The sequence below is a fragment of the Oncorhynchus mykiss genome, chromosome 19 (assembly GCF_057628025.1).
Source record: "Oncorhynchus mykiss isolate SJ-2025 chromosome 19, ASM5762802v1, whole genome shotgun sequence".
In the NCBI taxonomy this organism is placed as follows: Eukaryota; Metazoa; Chordata; class Actinopteri; order Salmoniformes; family Salmonidae; genus Oncorhynchus; species Oncorhynchus mykiss.
Window position 1 is genome coordinate 4,216,768 of NC_143040.1, and position 13,233 is coordinate 4,230,000.

The 13,233-nt window shown below is 46.4% G+C and overlaps 1 protein-coding gene across 1 annotated transcript in view; it reads right to left on the reverse strand.

Annotated features, from left to right (window-relative positions):
* Window positions 1-4,343: 4,343 nt before the first annotated feature.
* Window positions 4,344-13,233, reverse strand: part of LOC110511504 (huntingtin) — a 158,835-nt gene continuing 149,945 nt past the window's right edge. Inside the window, exons 64-68 of the mRNA XM_090209895.1 lie at window positions 10,594-10,807; window positions 8,801-9,014; window positions 6,034-6,196; window positions 5,645-5,805; window positions 4,344-5,101 (exon numbers count right to left, since the gene is read on the reverse strand). Of these exons, the coding sequence (XP_090066021.1) occupies window positions 4,888-5,101; window positions 5,645-5,805; window positions 6,034-6,196; window positions 8,801-9,014; window positions 10,594-10,807 (966 nt within the window). The 3' untranslated portion in view covers window positions 4,344-4,887. The remainder of the gene's footprint in view (window positions 5,102-5,644; window positions 5,806-6,033; window positions 6,197-8,800; window positions 9,015-10,593; window positions 10,808-13,233) is intronic.

Here is a 13,233-nt window from a genome sequence, read left to right on the forward strand (position 1 = left end):
CATAGCCTCCCGATGATCAGTGAAAACCTCCTGGGGAAGAAGAATCTCACATCACACGTGCTTCTGTTCAGACCATGTTGTAGGACAAGGCTGGCCAACCCTGGTCCCCTGTTCCAGCCCAGCACTAACACACCTGCTTTTATGTTTAATCACAATCATCAAGACCTTGGTTAGTTGAATGATGTGTGTTAAAAGCCTGCACACACACACACACACTGCAGCCCTTCTAGACCAGGGTTAGCGACCACTGAAGACACCCAAAGACACTGAACTTGGGTCAGTTTAGCTTTTAACCTAAAAATGGATTTTAAAAAAGTCTCTCAACGAGAGCTGTGCTAAACATCAGTCGACCTCTGGGTCCATATCTCAACTAGAGACAGACTGAATGAGTTTTATCTGGGTCCATATCTTAACTAGAGACAGACTGAATGAGTTTTATCTGGGTCTATATCTTAACAACTAGAGACAGACTGAATGAGTTTTATCTGGGTCCATATCTTAAACAACTAGAGACAGACTGAATGAGTTTTATCTGGGTCCATATCTTAAACAACTAGAGACAGACTGAATGAGTTTTATCTGGGTCTATATCTTAACAACTAGAGACAGACTGAATGAGTTGTATCTGGGTCCATATCTTAACTAGAGACAGACTGAATGAGTTTTATCTGATGTCAGAGATACTGTAGAACAATCTAAACCAAGTCACTTAGGGTTTTCAGACGTTAAAAACAGGTTTCTGATTTAGTGTTAACTTGCTGACTATTGAAAGAGAACTGGTGCTCTGCCAGAGAACATGACTTAGTGTCGAGGTGCTGACTAACAGAGAATAAACAGCTCACCCAGAGAACATGACTCAGTGTCGAGGTGCTGACTATCAGAGAATAAACAGCTCACCCAGAGAACATGACTTAGTGTCGAGGTGCTGACTATCAGAGAATAAACAGCTCACCCAGAGAACATGACTTAGTGTCAAGGTGCTGACTAACAGAGAATAAACAGCTCAGCCAGAGAACATGACTTATATAAACCCCCTAGTCATTCAGGGTCTGAAGAGGGAACCGTGATGCCCAAACGTTGGTGTTTTACCCAATACATGACTGGGGGGGGGGGGGGGGGGGGTATAGAGAGAATGGGACTAACTAGCTGACTATGGACACATTTAAATCCTAATCTGTACTGACCCGGACCCAAAACCGTGGTGTCTGATGGGATGGATTGACCTCCCGGTGGAATTTCCATCACAAGTATTTGATAGGGATGCGTCCCAAAATGGGACCCTATATAGGGGATAGGATGTCATTTGGGACGCCCCCGTAACCTTAGAAACAGCAACAAGGGGCTTAATCCCGATGTATTAGGTGAATTCTACACGGTCTGGACTGGACTGTACTACAGTCACATCTGATACATCACAACAATGCCGTCCCAAAATGGCTCCCTGTTCCCTTTATAGTGCACTACGGGCCGTTCTGGCTGGGATAAGGATGGCTAACTCTACTGATGACCAAGGGCCCGGTCTTTCTGAGTGTATCCTGAAACAGCACCCTATTCCCTATGCAGTGCACTACGACCCTATGGACCCCTGTTAAAAGAAGTGCACTACGACCCTATGGACCCCTGTCAAAAGAAGTGCACTACATAGAGAATAGGGAGCCATTTTAAAGCTCTGATTAAAAAAAACACCCATTACTGAAGGACTAAGTCCCCAACCTGTTGATGTGTCAAAGATTGCCGTTGGTCGCTATGGTTACAAGGTTCCCCCTTGGATGGTCTGTGTTGCTCCTCATCCTCTACCGTCGGGCCCCGGGCGACAGTTACCATAGAAACGCGTCCTCTATCGTCGGGCCCCGGGCGACAGTTACCATAGAAACGCGTCCTCTATCGTCGGGCCCCCGGGCGACAGTTACCATAGAAACGCATCCTCTATCGTCGGGCCCCGGGCGACAGTTACCATAGAAATACATCGAAACGAAATCAACCAATCGATCGAATCAACGATTTGACTGATCTAACTAACAGCTAGGAAAGAAGAGGCCATGCATCAGTTTAAACACACAGTAGGACATTATTGAGTCGGTCAGGGTCAGTGTATCAGAAACAATGTGAAGGAGGTCAGTGGACCAACCTGTCAGGGATCTTAAAGGTCAATTAAATGGCCACCTTATGCTTCTGGCCAGCAGACATTTCCACAGCAAAACATGCAGCGCAATGTGTGTGTGTCCATTTGAAATGACAAGGGGAATCACAGGACATGCCATAATGTATGTGTGTGTGTGTGTGTGTGTGTGTGTGTGTGTGTGTGCAAGACACTGAGACACAGTAAAAAAACAACCACCCGTCAGTCATCTCAATGTCCCATTACGGTTTCTTCATCGCTCATCATCCTCATGTCTCTTTTACAGTAGTTCTCATTCATTCATCATCCTCATGTCTCTTTTACAGTAGTTCTCATTCATTCATCATCCTCATGTCTCTTTTACAGTAGTTCTCATTCATTCATCATCCTCATGTCTCTTTTACAGTAGTTCTCATTCATTCACCATCCTCATGTCTCTTTTACAGTAGTTCTCATTCATTCACCCGTCATCATAATAATCAGCACATCTTAAAAACACAACGGGGTTCAGAGGATGAATCCTAAAACAGTCCCCTACTTCTGATATAGGGAATGGGAAAGGTTGGGTCATAGGTGTCTCCTCCTCGAGCCACTACATAGGGAATAGGGTGCCATAGGGCTCTGGTCTAACGTAGTGCACTATATAGGGAATAGGGTGCCATAGGGCTCTGGTCTAAAGTAGTGCACTATATAGGGAATAGGGTGTCATAGGGCTCTGGTATAAAGTAGTGCACTATATAGGGAATAGGGTGTCATAGGGCTCTGGTCTAAAGTAGTGCACTATATAGGGAATAGGGTGTCATAGGGCTCTGGTCTAAAGTAGTGCACTATATAGGGAATAGGGTGCCATAGGGCTCTGGTCTAAAGTAGTGCACTATATAGGGAATAGGGTGTCATAGGGCTCTGGTCTAAAGTAGTGCACTATATAGGGAATAGGGTGTCATAGGGCTCTGGTCTAAAGTAGTGCACTACATAGAGAACAGGGTGCCATGTAGGACTCTCACCTAGATAGTTCACCGCAACATGCTAACAGTGAACACCTCATCTGTCTTTCTGTGTCCGTCCGCAGTGACAACGATACAATCTCAGCTTTTTCAAGAAGTAGATTACTATGACTATTATTAAGAGATCACTTTATCTCTGAAAGATACGTAAAAATAACAATCAAAGCATCAGCTGTAATCAGTCAGTTTAAATCATCACTTTGCCGTTTGTAATAAAACAACAACTGAAAAAAATAGAAGTATGGAACTTTTAAACATCAGGAAATACTTTATAGATTTGTTTTTTAGTTTTTATCGTATCTTGATTTCACATCACAACCAATGAAGTACTTCACAGGAAAATATACAATTCCAGGGTTTTTTCCTCTATTTTTGAGGATTGAATATTATTTTTCTTAGTTCGTCATCAAGGTGCTGGAAGTCCCTCATGGTGGGTGTGTTGTTGTCCGTCTTAATGAATGGTCCGGGGGGAAACGAGGATGCAGGCGGAACCAAAATAATCTTAAATGGAGCCAATTATTTATTTATTTCAATTATTTCTCTAGAAGGGAGAGAAGTACCAGCCTGTCGCTAGCTAGCAGTGTCCTAACACTGTAAAATGGGTTCCTTCCTCTGTCAGCTCTCTCCTTTCCTGTCTGGTACAGTAAGACACTCATCTGTCATGTGGCTTTCCTTGAGGCTCTTCAACGATGTCAGATCAGCAGCTGAGAGGGAAAGGAGATGAGGTCATCTGATTTGGACGAAGAAAGACTAGTTGTGTGTCCGTCTGTTTAATTGTTTGGTCTCTCTCCCTCTGTCACCGTCTCTCCTTCTCCCTCTGTCACCGTCTCTCCTTCTCCCTCTGTCACCGTCTCTCCTTCTCCCTCTGTCACCGTCTCTCCCTCTCTCTCCCTCTGTCACCGTCTCTCCTTCTCCCTCTCTCTCTCTGCCCCAACCTCTCCCTCTGTCACCGTCTCTCCTTCTCCCTCTCTCTCTCTGCCCCAACCTCTCCCTCTGTCACCGTCTCTCCCTCTCTCTCTGTCACCGTCTCTCCCTCTCCCTCTCTCTCCCTCTGTCACCGTCTCTCCTTCTCCCTCTCTCTCTCTGCCCCAACCTCTCCCTCTGTCACCGTCTCTCCCTCTCTCTCCCTCTGTCACCGTCTCTCCCTCTCCCTCTCTCTCCCTCTGTCACCGTCTCTCCTTCTCCCTCTCTCTCTCTGCCCCAACCTCTCCCTCTGTCACCGTCTCTCCCTCTCTCTCCCTCTGTCACCGTCTCTCCCTCTCCCTCTCTCTCCCTCTGTCACCGTCTCTCCTTCTCCCTCTCTCTCTCTGCCCCAACCTCTCCCTCTGTCACCGTCTCTCCTTCTCCCTCTCTCTCTGCCCCCCCCCTCTCTCTCTCTCTCTCTGCCCCCCCTCTCTGTCCCCCAACCCTCTCCATCTCCCTCTTTCTGCCCCCCCCCCTCTCTCTCGCTCTCTCTCTCTCTGCCCCCCCCCTCTCTCTCTCTCTCTCTGCCCCCCCCTCTCACTCCGCCCCCCCTCCCTCTCTCTCTCTCTGCCCCCCCCTCTCACTCTGCCCCCCCCTCTCTCTCTCTCTGCCCCCCCCTCTCTCTCTCTCTGCCCCCCCCTCTCACTCTGCCCCCCCCCTCTCTCTCTCTCTGTGATGTCTGGTGATAGGAGCTACATGTCTCTCTCTCTCTCTGCCCCCCCCCCCCCCCCCCCCCCATCTCACTCTGCCCCCCCCCCCCCTCTCTGTGTGATGTCTGGTGATAGGGGCTACATCTCTCTCTCAGAGTGATGTGTCTTGGTGGATACTCTGCAGACAGTCCAGTAGCTGCTGATAGGTGTTGCCAGGCGAGGCCACGGTCTGGAAGACAGACTGGAAGGCTCTGCGGTCCAACTCTTCATCCAGCTGGTGTCTGTAGAAGTCCAGGGCTACCAGACAGAACAGACTGATGTCCACCACCTCACTCTTACCCATACGGCTGATGACATGGGGCAGGCTGGGGGGGGGGGGTTAAGGAGAGATGGAGGACAATATGACTTCTATTTCTCTACCACACACACACACACAGACAGACAGACTGCACACACACACACACACAGACAGACTGCACACACACACACACACACACACAGACTGCACAGACACACACAAAGACACACACACACAGAGACACACAAAGATACAGACTGCACACACACACACAGAGACACACAAAGACACAGACACACACACAGAGACAGACATAGACACACACACACACACACACAGAGACACAGACACACACACACACAGAGACACAGACTGCACACACACACACACACACACACAGACTGCACAGACACAGAGACAGACACACACAGAGACACACAAAGACACAGACTGCACACACACACAGAGATGCACAAAGACACAGACACACACACAGACTGCACACAGACACAGACTGCACACACACACACACACACACACACACACACAGAGACGCACAAAGACACAAACACACTACACCCCCACCTGTCCCACTCTCTAGTAAGGATACAGGGCAGAGACCCACTGGGAGGTGGAGGCAGAGATGAAGAAGCAAGACAGACTCCACATGGCCATGGCAACTGGGGTTCTCTGGGTAAAGTTAGACAGAGACAGTAACACCCAGTCTGTCACCATACTGGACTGGCCTGTAGCATGGAGGGTCTGGAACACCTGAGGGAGGAGAGGGAGGAGAGAGGGAGGAGAGGGTGAGGGATGAGAGGGAGGGAGGGGAGAGAGAGAGGGAGGGAGAGAGAGGAGAGAGAGTTCGACAAAGACAGCAGAACCCATGGGGGAGAGAGAAAAAGAGAGGGATGGAGAGAGAGATGGGGGGGATAGCGAAAGAGAGAGTGAGTTGTCTGTCACATACCCACCTGTACTGTACACCATTCTCACACTGACCTTGTAGACCACAGTAGCCATGAATTGTGGGTAAGGCTGCTGATTGGACAGGAACTCTCCGATGACCTTGTTCATGACGTCCTGCGGAGGAAAGAAGTCGTCCAGGAACTGAGGAAGAATCCTGGCCACCACCCGTGCCTCGCTGGGTAAACCCTTACGGACCCTGGCACAACAAATGTAGGAAATATCGGGGATAACGGACATGGAGAACCAGACATCAGGAAACAACTGAGAGACTGGCTACATTGTTTAAAAATAGACAACCCCCCAAAAAGACTGGCTACATTGTTTAAAAATAGACCCCAAAAACCAGATAAATCAGTCTATGGTTAATATGAGAAACCATCACACCAGATATATAACAGTCTGTTGCTATGGTAAACCATCACACCAGATATATAACAGTCTGTTGCTATGGTAAACCATCAAACCAGATATATAACAGTCTGTTGCTATGGTAAACCATCAATCCAGATATATAACAGTCTGTTGCTATGGTAAACCATCAAACCAGATATATAACAGTCTGTTACTATAGTTACTATGAGAAACCATCAAACCAGATATATAACAGTATGTTGCTATGGTAAACCATCAAACCAGATTATTAACAGTCTGTTGCTATGGTTAATATGAGAAACCATCAAACCAGATATATAACAGTCTGTTGCTATGGTTAAAATGAGAAACCATCACACCAAATATATAACAGTCTGTTGCTATGGTTAATATGAGAAACCATCAAACCAGATATATAACAGTCTGTTGCTATGGTTAATATGAGAAACCATCAAACCAGATATATAACAGTCTGTTGCTATGGTTAATATGAGAAACCATCAAACCAGATATATAACAGTCTGTTGCTATGGTAAACCATCACACCAGATATATAACAGTCTGTTGCTATGGTAAACCATCACACCAGATATATAACAGTCTGTTACTATGGTAAACCATCACACCAGATATATAACAGTCTGTTGCTATGGTAAACCATCAAACCAGATATATACCAGTCTGTTGCTATGGTAAACCATCACACCAGATATATAACAGTCTGTTACTATGGTAAACCATCACACCAGATATATAACAGTCTGTTGCTATGGTAAACCATCACACCAGATATATAACAGTCTGTTACTATGGTTAATATGAGAAACCGGTTTCCATTACATTAATTTATCAGATAACAGTAATGTGTTCTGAAGCCCCACTGGATGAGATACAACGTTATGTGGGTTGTGTGTCTGATAGGGTTGTGTGTCTGATAGGGTTGTGTGTCTGATAGGGTTGTGTGTCTGATAGGGTTGTGTGTCTGATAGGGTTGTGTGTCTGATAGGGTTGTGTGTCTGATAGGGTTGAATGGGTTGTGTGTCTGATAGGGTTGTGTGTCTGATAGGGTTGTGTGTCTGATAGAGTTGTGTGTCTGATAGAGTTGTGTGTCTGATAGAGTTGTGTGTCTGATAGAGTTGTGTGTCTGATAGAGTTGTGTGTCTGATAGGGTTGAATGGGTTGTGTGTCTGATAGAGTTGTGTGTCTGATAGGGTTGAATGGGTTGTGTGTCTGATAGAGTTGTGTGTCTGACAGAGTTGTGTGTCTGATAGAGTTGTGTGTCTGATAGAGTTGTGTGTCTGATAGAGTTGTGTGTCTGATAGGGTTGAATGGGTTGTGTGTCTGATAGGGTTGTGTGTCTGATAGGGTTGTGTGTCTGATAGAGTTGTGTGTCTGATAGAGTTGTGTGTCTGATAGGGTTGAATGGGTTGTGTGTCTGATAGAGTTGTGTGTCTGATAGAGTTGTGTGTCTGATAGGGTTGTGTGTCTGATAGGGTTGTGTGTCTGATAGAGTTGTGTGTCTGACAGAGTTGTGTGTCTGATAGGGTTGTGTGTCTGACAGGGTTGTGTGTCTGATAGGGTTGTGTGTCTGATAGGGTTGTGTGTCTGATAGGGTTGTGTGTCTGATAGAGTTGTGTGTCTGATAGAGTTGTGTGTCTGACAGAGTTGTGTGTCTGATAGGGTTGTGTGTCTGACAGGGTTGTGTGTCTGATAGGGTTGTGTGTCTGATAGAGTTGTGTGTCTGACAGAGTTGTGTGTCTGATAGGGTTGTGTGTCTGACAGGGTTGTGTGTCTGATAGGGTTGTGTGTCTGATAGGGTTGTGTGTCTGATAGGGTTGTGTGTCTGATAGGGTTGTGTGTCTGATAGGGTTGTGTGTCTGATAGAGTTGTGTGTCTGACAGAGTTGTGTGTCTGATAGGGTTGTGTGTGATAGGGTTGTGTGTCTGATAGGGTTGTGTGTCTGATAGGGTTGTGTGTCTGATAGGGTTGTGTGTCTGATAGGGTTGTGTGTCTGATAGAGTTGTGTGTCTGATAGAGTTGTGTGTCTGATAGAGTTGAATGGGTTGTGTGTCTGATAGGGTTGTGTGTCTGATAGAGTTGTGTGTCTGATAGAGTTGTGTGTCTGATAGGGTTGAATGGGTTGTGTGTCTGATAGAGTTGTGTGTCTGATAGGGTTGTGTGTCTGATAGGGTTGTGTGTCTGATAGGGTTGTGTGTCTGATAGGGTTGTGTGTCTGATAGGGTTGTGTGTCTGATAGGGTTGTGTGTCTGATAGGGTTGTGTGTCTGATAGGGTTGTGTGTCTGATAGGGTTGTGTGTCTGATAGGGTTGTGTGTCTGATAGGGTTGTGTGTCTGATAGAGTTGTGTGTCTGACAGAGTTGTGCGTAGACTGTGTTTATGTCCAGACGTGTTGTCGTCACAACCCTACCTGTCGAAGAGCACAGAGACCCTCTCCATGGCAACGATGACAGACTCGCTGTCGGGGGCCTGAGGGTCGACAGCGCCGGCCGGGCGACCAGGGCTGGCCTTCTCCTTGCCTGAGGAGAAAGCAACAGGACCCGAGGTAACCTCTGACCCCTGACCTCTAACCTCTGACCCCATCACCTCTGACCCCAACGCTGACTCTGCTGTGGTACGCACCGCTGGGAGGATGAGAGGGTGATTCGTCGTGATTATTAAATTATTAAAACGATTGTTTGATGGAAAAGTTTAGTTATTTTTACTCATAGACAAAGCTGGTTTTGGGGGGGTAGTAGCCTGGGTACCAATCTGTCTGGCTAACATTCCACACCTTGTACTCTGCAAATGTGGAATGTTAGCTAAACAGACTGGTACCCAGGCTAGTTTGTGAGGGAGGAGTTCGTACGATTGGGGTTAGTTAATTGGTCATAGGAGGGAATCTTGTTTTCCTGTCCTGGGAAGAAAGAAGATTCTTAGAATTGTTAGCATTAGCTATTTACTTTATTATGTTAGCGATAGCTATAGCCTCTACATTGTTGTGTTAGCGATAGCTATAGCCTCTACATTGTTATGTTAGCGATAGCTATAGCCTCTACATTGTTATGTTAGCGATAGCTATAGCCTCTACATTGTTATGTTAGCGATCGCTATAGCCCCTACATTGTTATGTTAGCGATAGCTATAGCCTCTACATTGTTATGTTAGCGATAGCTATAGCCTCTACATTGTTATGTTAGCGATAGCTATAGCCTCTACATTGTTATGTTAGCGATCGCTATAGCCCCTACATTGTTATGTTAGCGATAGCTATAGCCCCTACATTGTTGTGTTAGCGATAGCTATAGCCTCTACATTGTTATGTTAGCGATAGCTATAGCCTCTACATTGTTATGTTAGCGATAGCTATAGCCTCTACATTGTTATGTTAGCGATCGCTATAGCCCCTACATTATTATGTTAGCGATAGCTATAGCCTCTACATTGTTATAATGGCTAATAGTTTGTTGTCTTGGAACTACATATATGCAGGGCTAGGCTAGTTAGCGATAGTTAGATGATACTAGGTATAGGTAGCTGTTACCTGTGTACATGCAGGGCTAAGCTAGTTAGCATTAGTTAGTTAGATGATACTAGGTATAGGTAGATGTTACCTGTGTACATGCAGGGCTAAGCTAGCTAGCGTTAGTTAGTTAGATGATACTAGGTACAGGTAGATGTTACCTGTGTACATGCAGGGCTAGGCTAGTTAGCGATAGTTAGATGATACTAGGTACAGGTAGATGTTACCTGTGTACATGCAGGGCTAAGCTAGTTAGCATTAGTTAGTTAGATGATACTAGGTATAGGTAGATGTTACCTGTGTACATGCAGGGCTAAGCTAGCTAGCGTTAGTTAGATGATACTAGGTATAGGTAGATGTTACCTGTGTACATGCAGGGCTAAGCTAGCTAGCGTTAGTTAGTTAGATGATACTAGGTACAGGTAGATGTTACCTGTGTACATGCAGGGCTAAGCTAGCTAGCGTTAGTTAGTTAGATGATACTAGGTACAGGTAGATGTTACCTGCGTACATGCAGGGCTAAGCTAGCTAGCGTTAGTTAGATGATACTAGGTAAAGGTAGATGTTACCTGTGTAAATGCAGGGCTAAGCTAGTTAGCGTTAGTTAGATGATACTAGGTATAGATAGATGTTACCTGTGTACATGCAGGGCTAAGCTAGCTAGCGTTAGTTAGATGATACTAGGTACAGGTAGATGTTACCTGTGTACATGCAGGTGAGCATGAGTCCCAGGGCAGACATGGCTCTGTGAGGGCTTGGCATGTTAACCCGGTCGACACTCAGTTTAACCAGTGCCTCTCCATCCATACGAGACAGCTGCTCCGACAGCAGGAGGCGCTCCAACCCACGCAACACACAGTGGTAGATCACTGAGGGGGTGGAGTCTTCACTGGCTGATACCATCACACCACACATCTAGAGAGGTGAGAGGTGGAGGGGGGGCGGAGCCAGAGATAGGTGGAGGGAGGGGGGGGGGAGCCAGAGAGAGGTGGAGGGGGCAGAGGGAGAGAGAGGTGGAGGGGGGCGGAGCCAGAGAGAGGTGGAGGGGTGGGGGGGGGGGGGGGGGGGGCAGAGAGAGATGGAGGGGGGCAGAGGGAGAGAGAGGTGGAGGGGGGGGGGCGGAGCCAGAGAGAGGTGGATTAGTACTACAGTACTAACCTGTATAACCCCAGCAGTACTAACCTGTATAACCCCATGCGGTACTAACCTGTATAACCCCAGCAGTACTAACCTGTATAACCCCAGCAGTACTACAGTACTAACCTGTATAACCCCAGTAGTACTAACCTGTATAACCCCAGCAGTACTAACCTGTATAACCCCAGCAGTACTAACCTGTATAACCCCAGCAGTACTAACCTGTATAACCCCAGCAGTACTAACCTGTATAACCCAGCAGTACTAACCTGTATAACCCCAGCAGTACTAACCTGTATAACCCCAGCAGTACTAACCTGTATACCCCCAGCAGTACTAACCTGTATAACCCCAGCAGTACTACAGTACTAACCTGTATAACCCCAGCAGTACTAACCTGTATAACCCCAGCAGTACTAACCTGTATAACCCCAGCAGTACTACAGTACTAACCTGTATAACCCCAGCAGTACTAACCTGTATAACCCCAGCAGTACTAACCTGTATAACCCCAGCAGTACTAACCTGTATAACCCCAGCAGTACTACAGTACTAACCTGTATAACCCCAACAGTACTAACCTGTATAACCCCAGCAGTACTAACCTGTATAACCCCAGCAGTACTAACCTGTATAACCCCAGCAGTACTAACCTGTATAACCCCAGCAGTACTAACCTGTATAACCCCAGCAGTACTAACCTGTATACCCCCAGCAGTACTAACCTGTATAACCCCAGCAGTACTACAGTACTAACCTGTATAACCCCAGCAGTACTAACCTGTATAACCCCAGCAGTACTAACCTGTATAACCCCAGCAGTACTACAGTACTAACCTGTATAACCCCAGCAGTACTAACCTGTATAACCCCAGCAGTACTAACCTGTATAACCCCAGCAGTACTAACCTGTATAACCCCAGCAGTACTAACCTGTATAACCCCAGCAGTACTACAGTACTAACCTGTATAACCCCAGCAGTACTACAGTACTAACCTGTATAACCCAGCAGTACTACAGTACTAACCTGTATAACCCCAGCAGTACTAACCTGTATAACCCCAGCAGTACTAACCTGTATAACCCAGCAGTACTAACCTGTATAACCCCAGCAGTACTAACCTGTATAACCCCAGCAGTACTAACCTGTATAACCCCAGCAGTACTAACCTGTATAACCCCAGCAGTACTAACCTGTATAACCCCAGTAGTACTAACCTGTATAACCCCAGCAGTACTAACCTGTATAACCCCAGCAGTACTAACCTGTATAACCCCAGCAGTACTACAGTACTAACCTGTATAACCCCAGTAGTACTAACCTGTATAACCCCAGCAGTACTAACCTGTATAACCCCAGCAGTACTAACCTGTATAACCCCAGCAGTACTAACCTGTATAACCCCAGCAGTACTAACCTGTATAACCCCAGCAGTACTAACCTGTATAACCCCAGCAGTACTACAGTACTAACCTGTATAACCCCAGCAGTACTAACCTGTATAACCCCAGCAGTACTAACCTGTATAACCCCAGCAGTACTAACCTGTATAACCCCAGCAGTACTACAGTACTAACCTGTATAACCCCAGCAGTACTAACCTGTATAACCCCAGCAGTACTACAGTACTAACCTGTATAACCCCAGCAGTACTACAGTACTAACCTGTATAACCCCAGCAGTACTAACCTGTATAACCCCAGCAGTACTAACCTGTATAACCCAGCAGTACTACAGTACTAACCTGTATAACCCCAGCAGTACTAACCTGTATAACCCCAGCAGTACTAACCTGTATAACCCCAGCAATACTAACCTGTATAACCCCAGCAGTACTAACCTGTATAACCCCAGCAGTACTAACCTGTATAACCCCAGCAGTACTACAGTACTAACCTGTATAACCCCAGCAGTACTAACCTGTATAACCCCAGCAGTACTACAGTACTAACCTGTATAACCCCAGCAGTACTAACCTGTATAACCCCAGCAGTACTACAGTACTAACCTGTATAACCCCAGCAGTACTAACCTGTATAACCCCAGCAGTACTAACCTGTATAACCCCAGCAGTACTACAGTACTAACCTGTATAACCCCAGCAGTACTAACCTGTATAACCCCAGCAGTACTAACCTGTATAACCACAGCAGTACTAACCTGTATAACCCCAGCAGTACTACAGTACTAACCTGTATAACC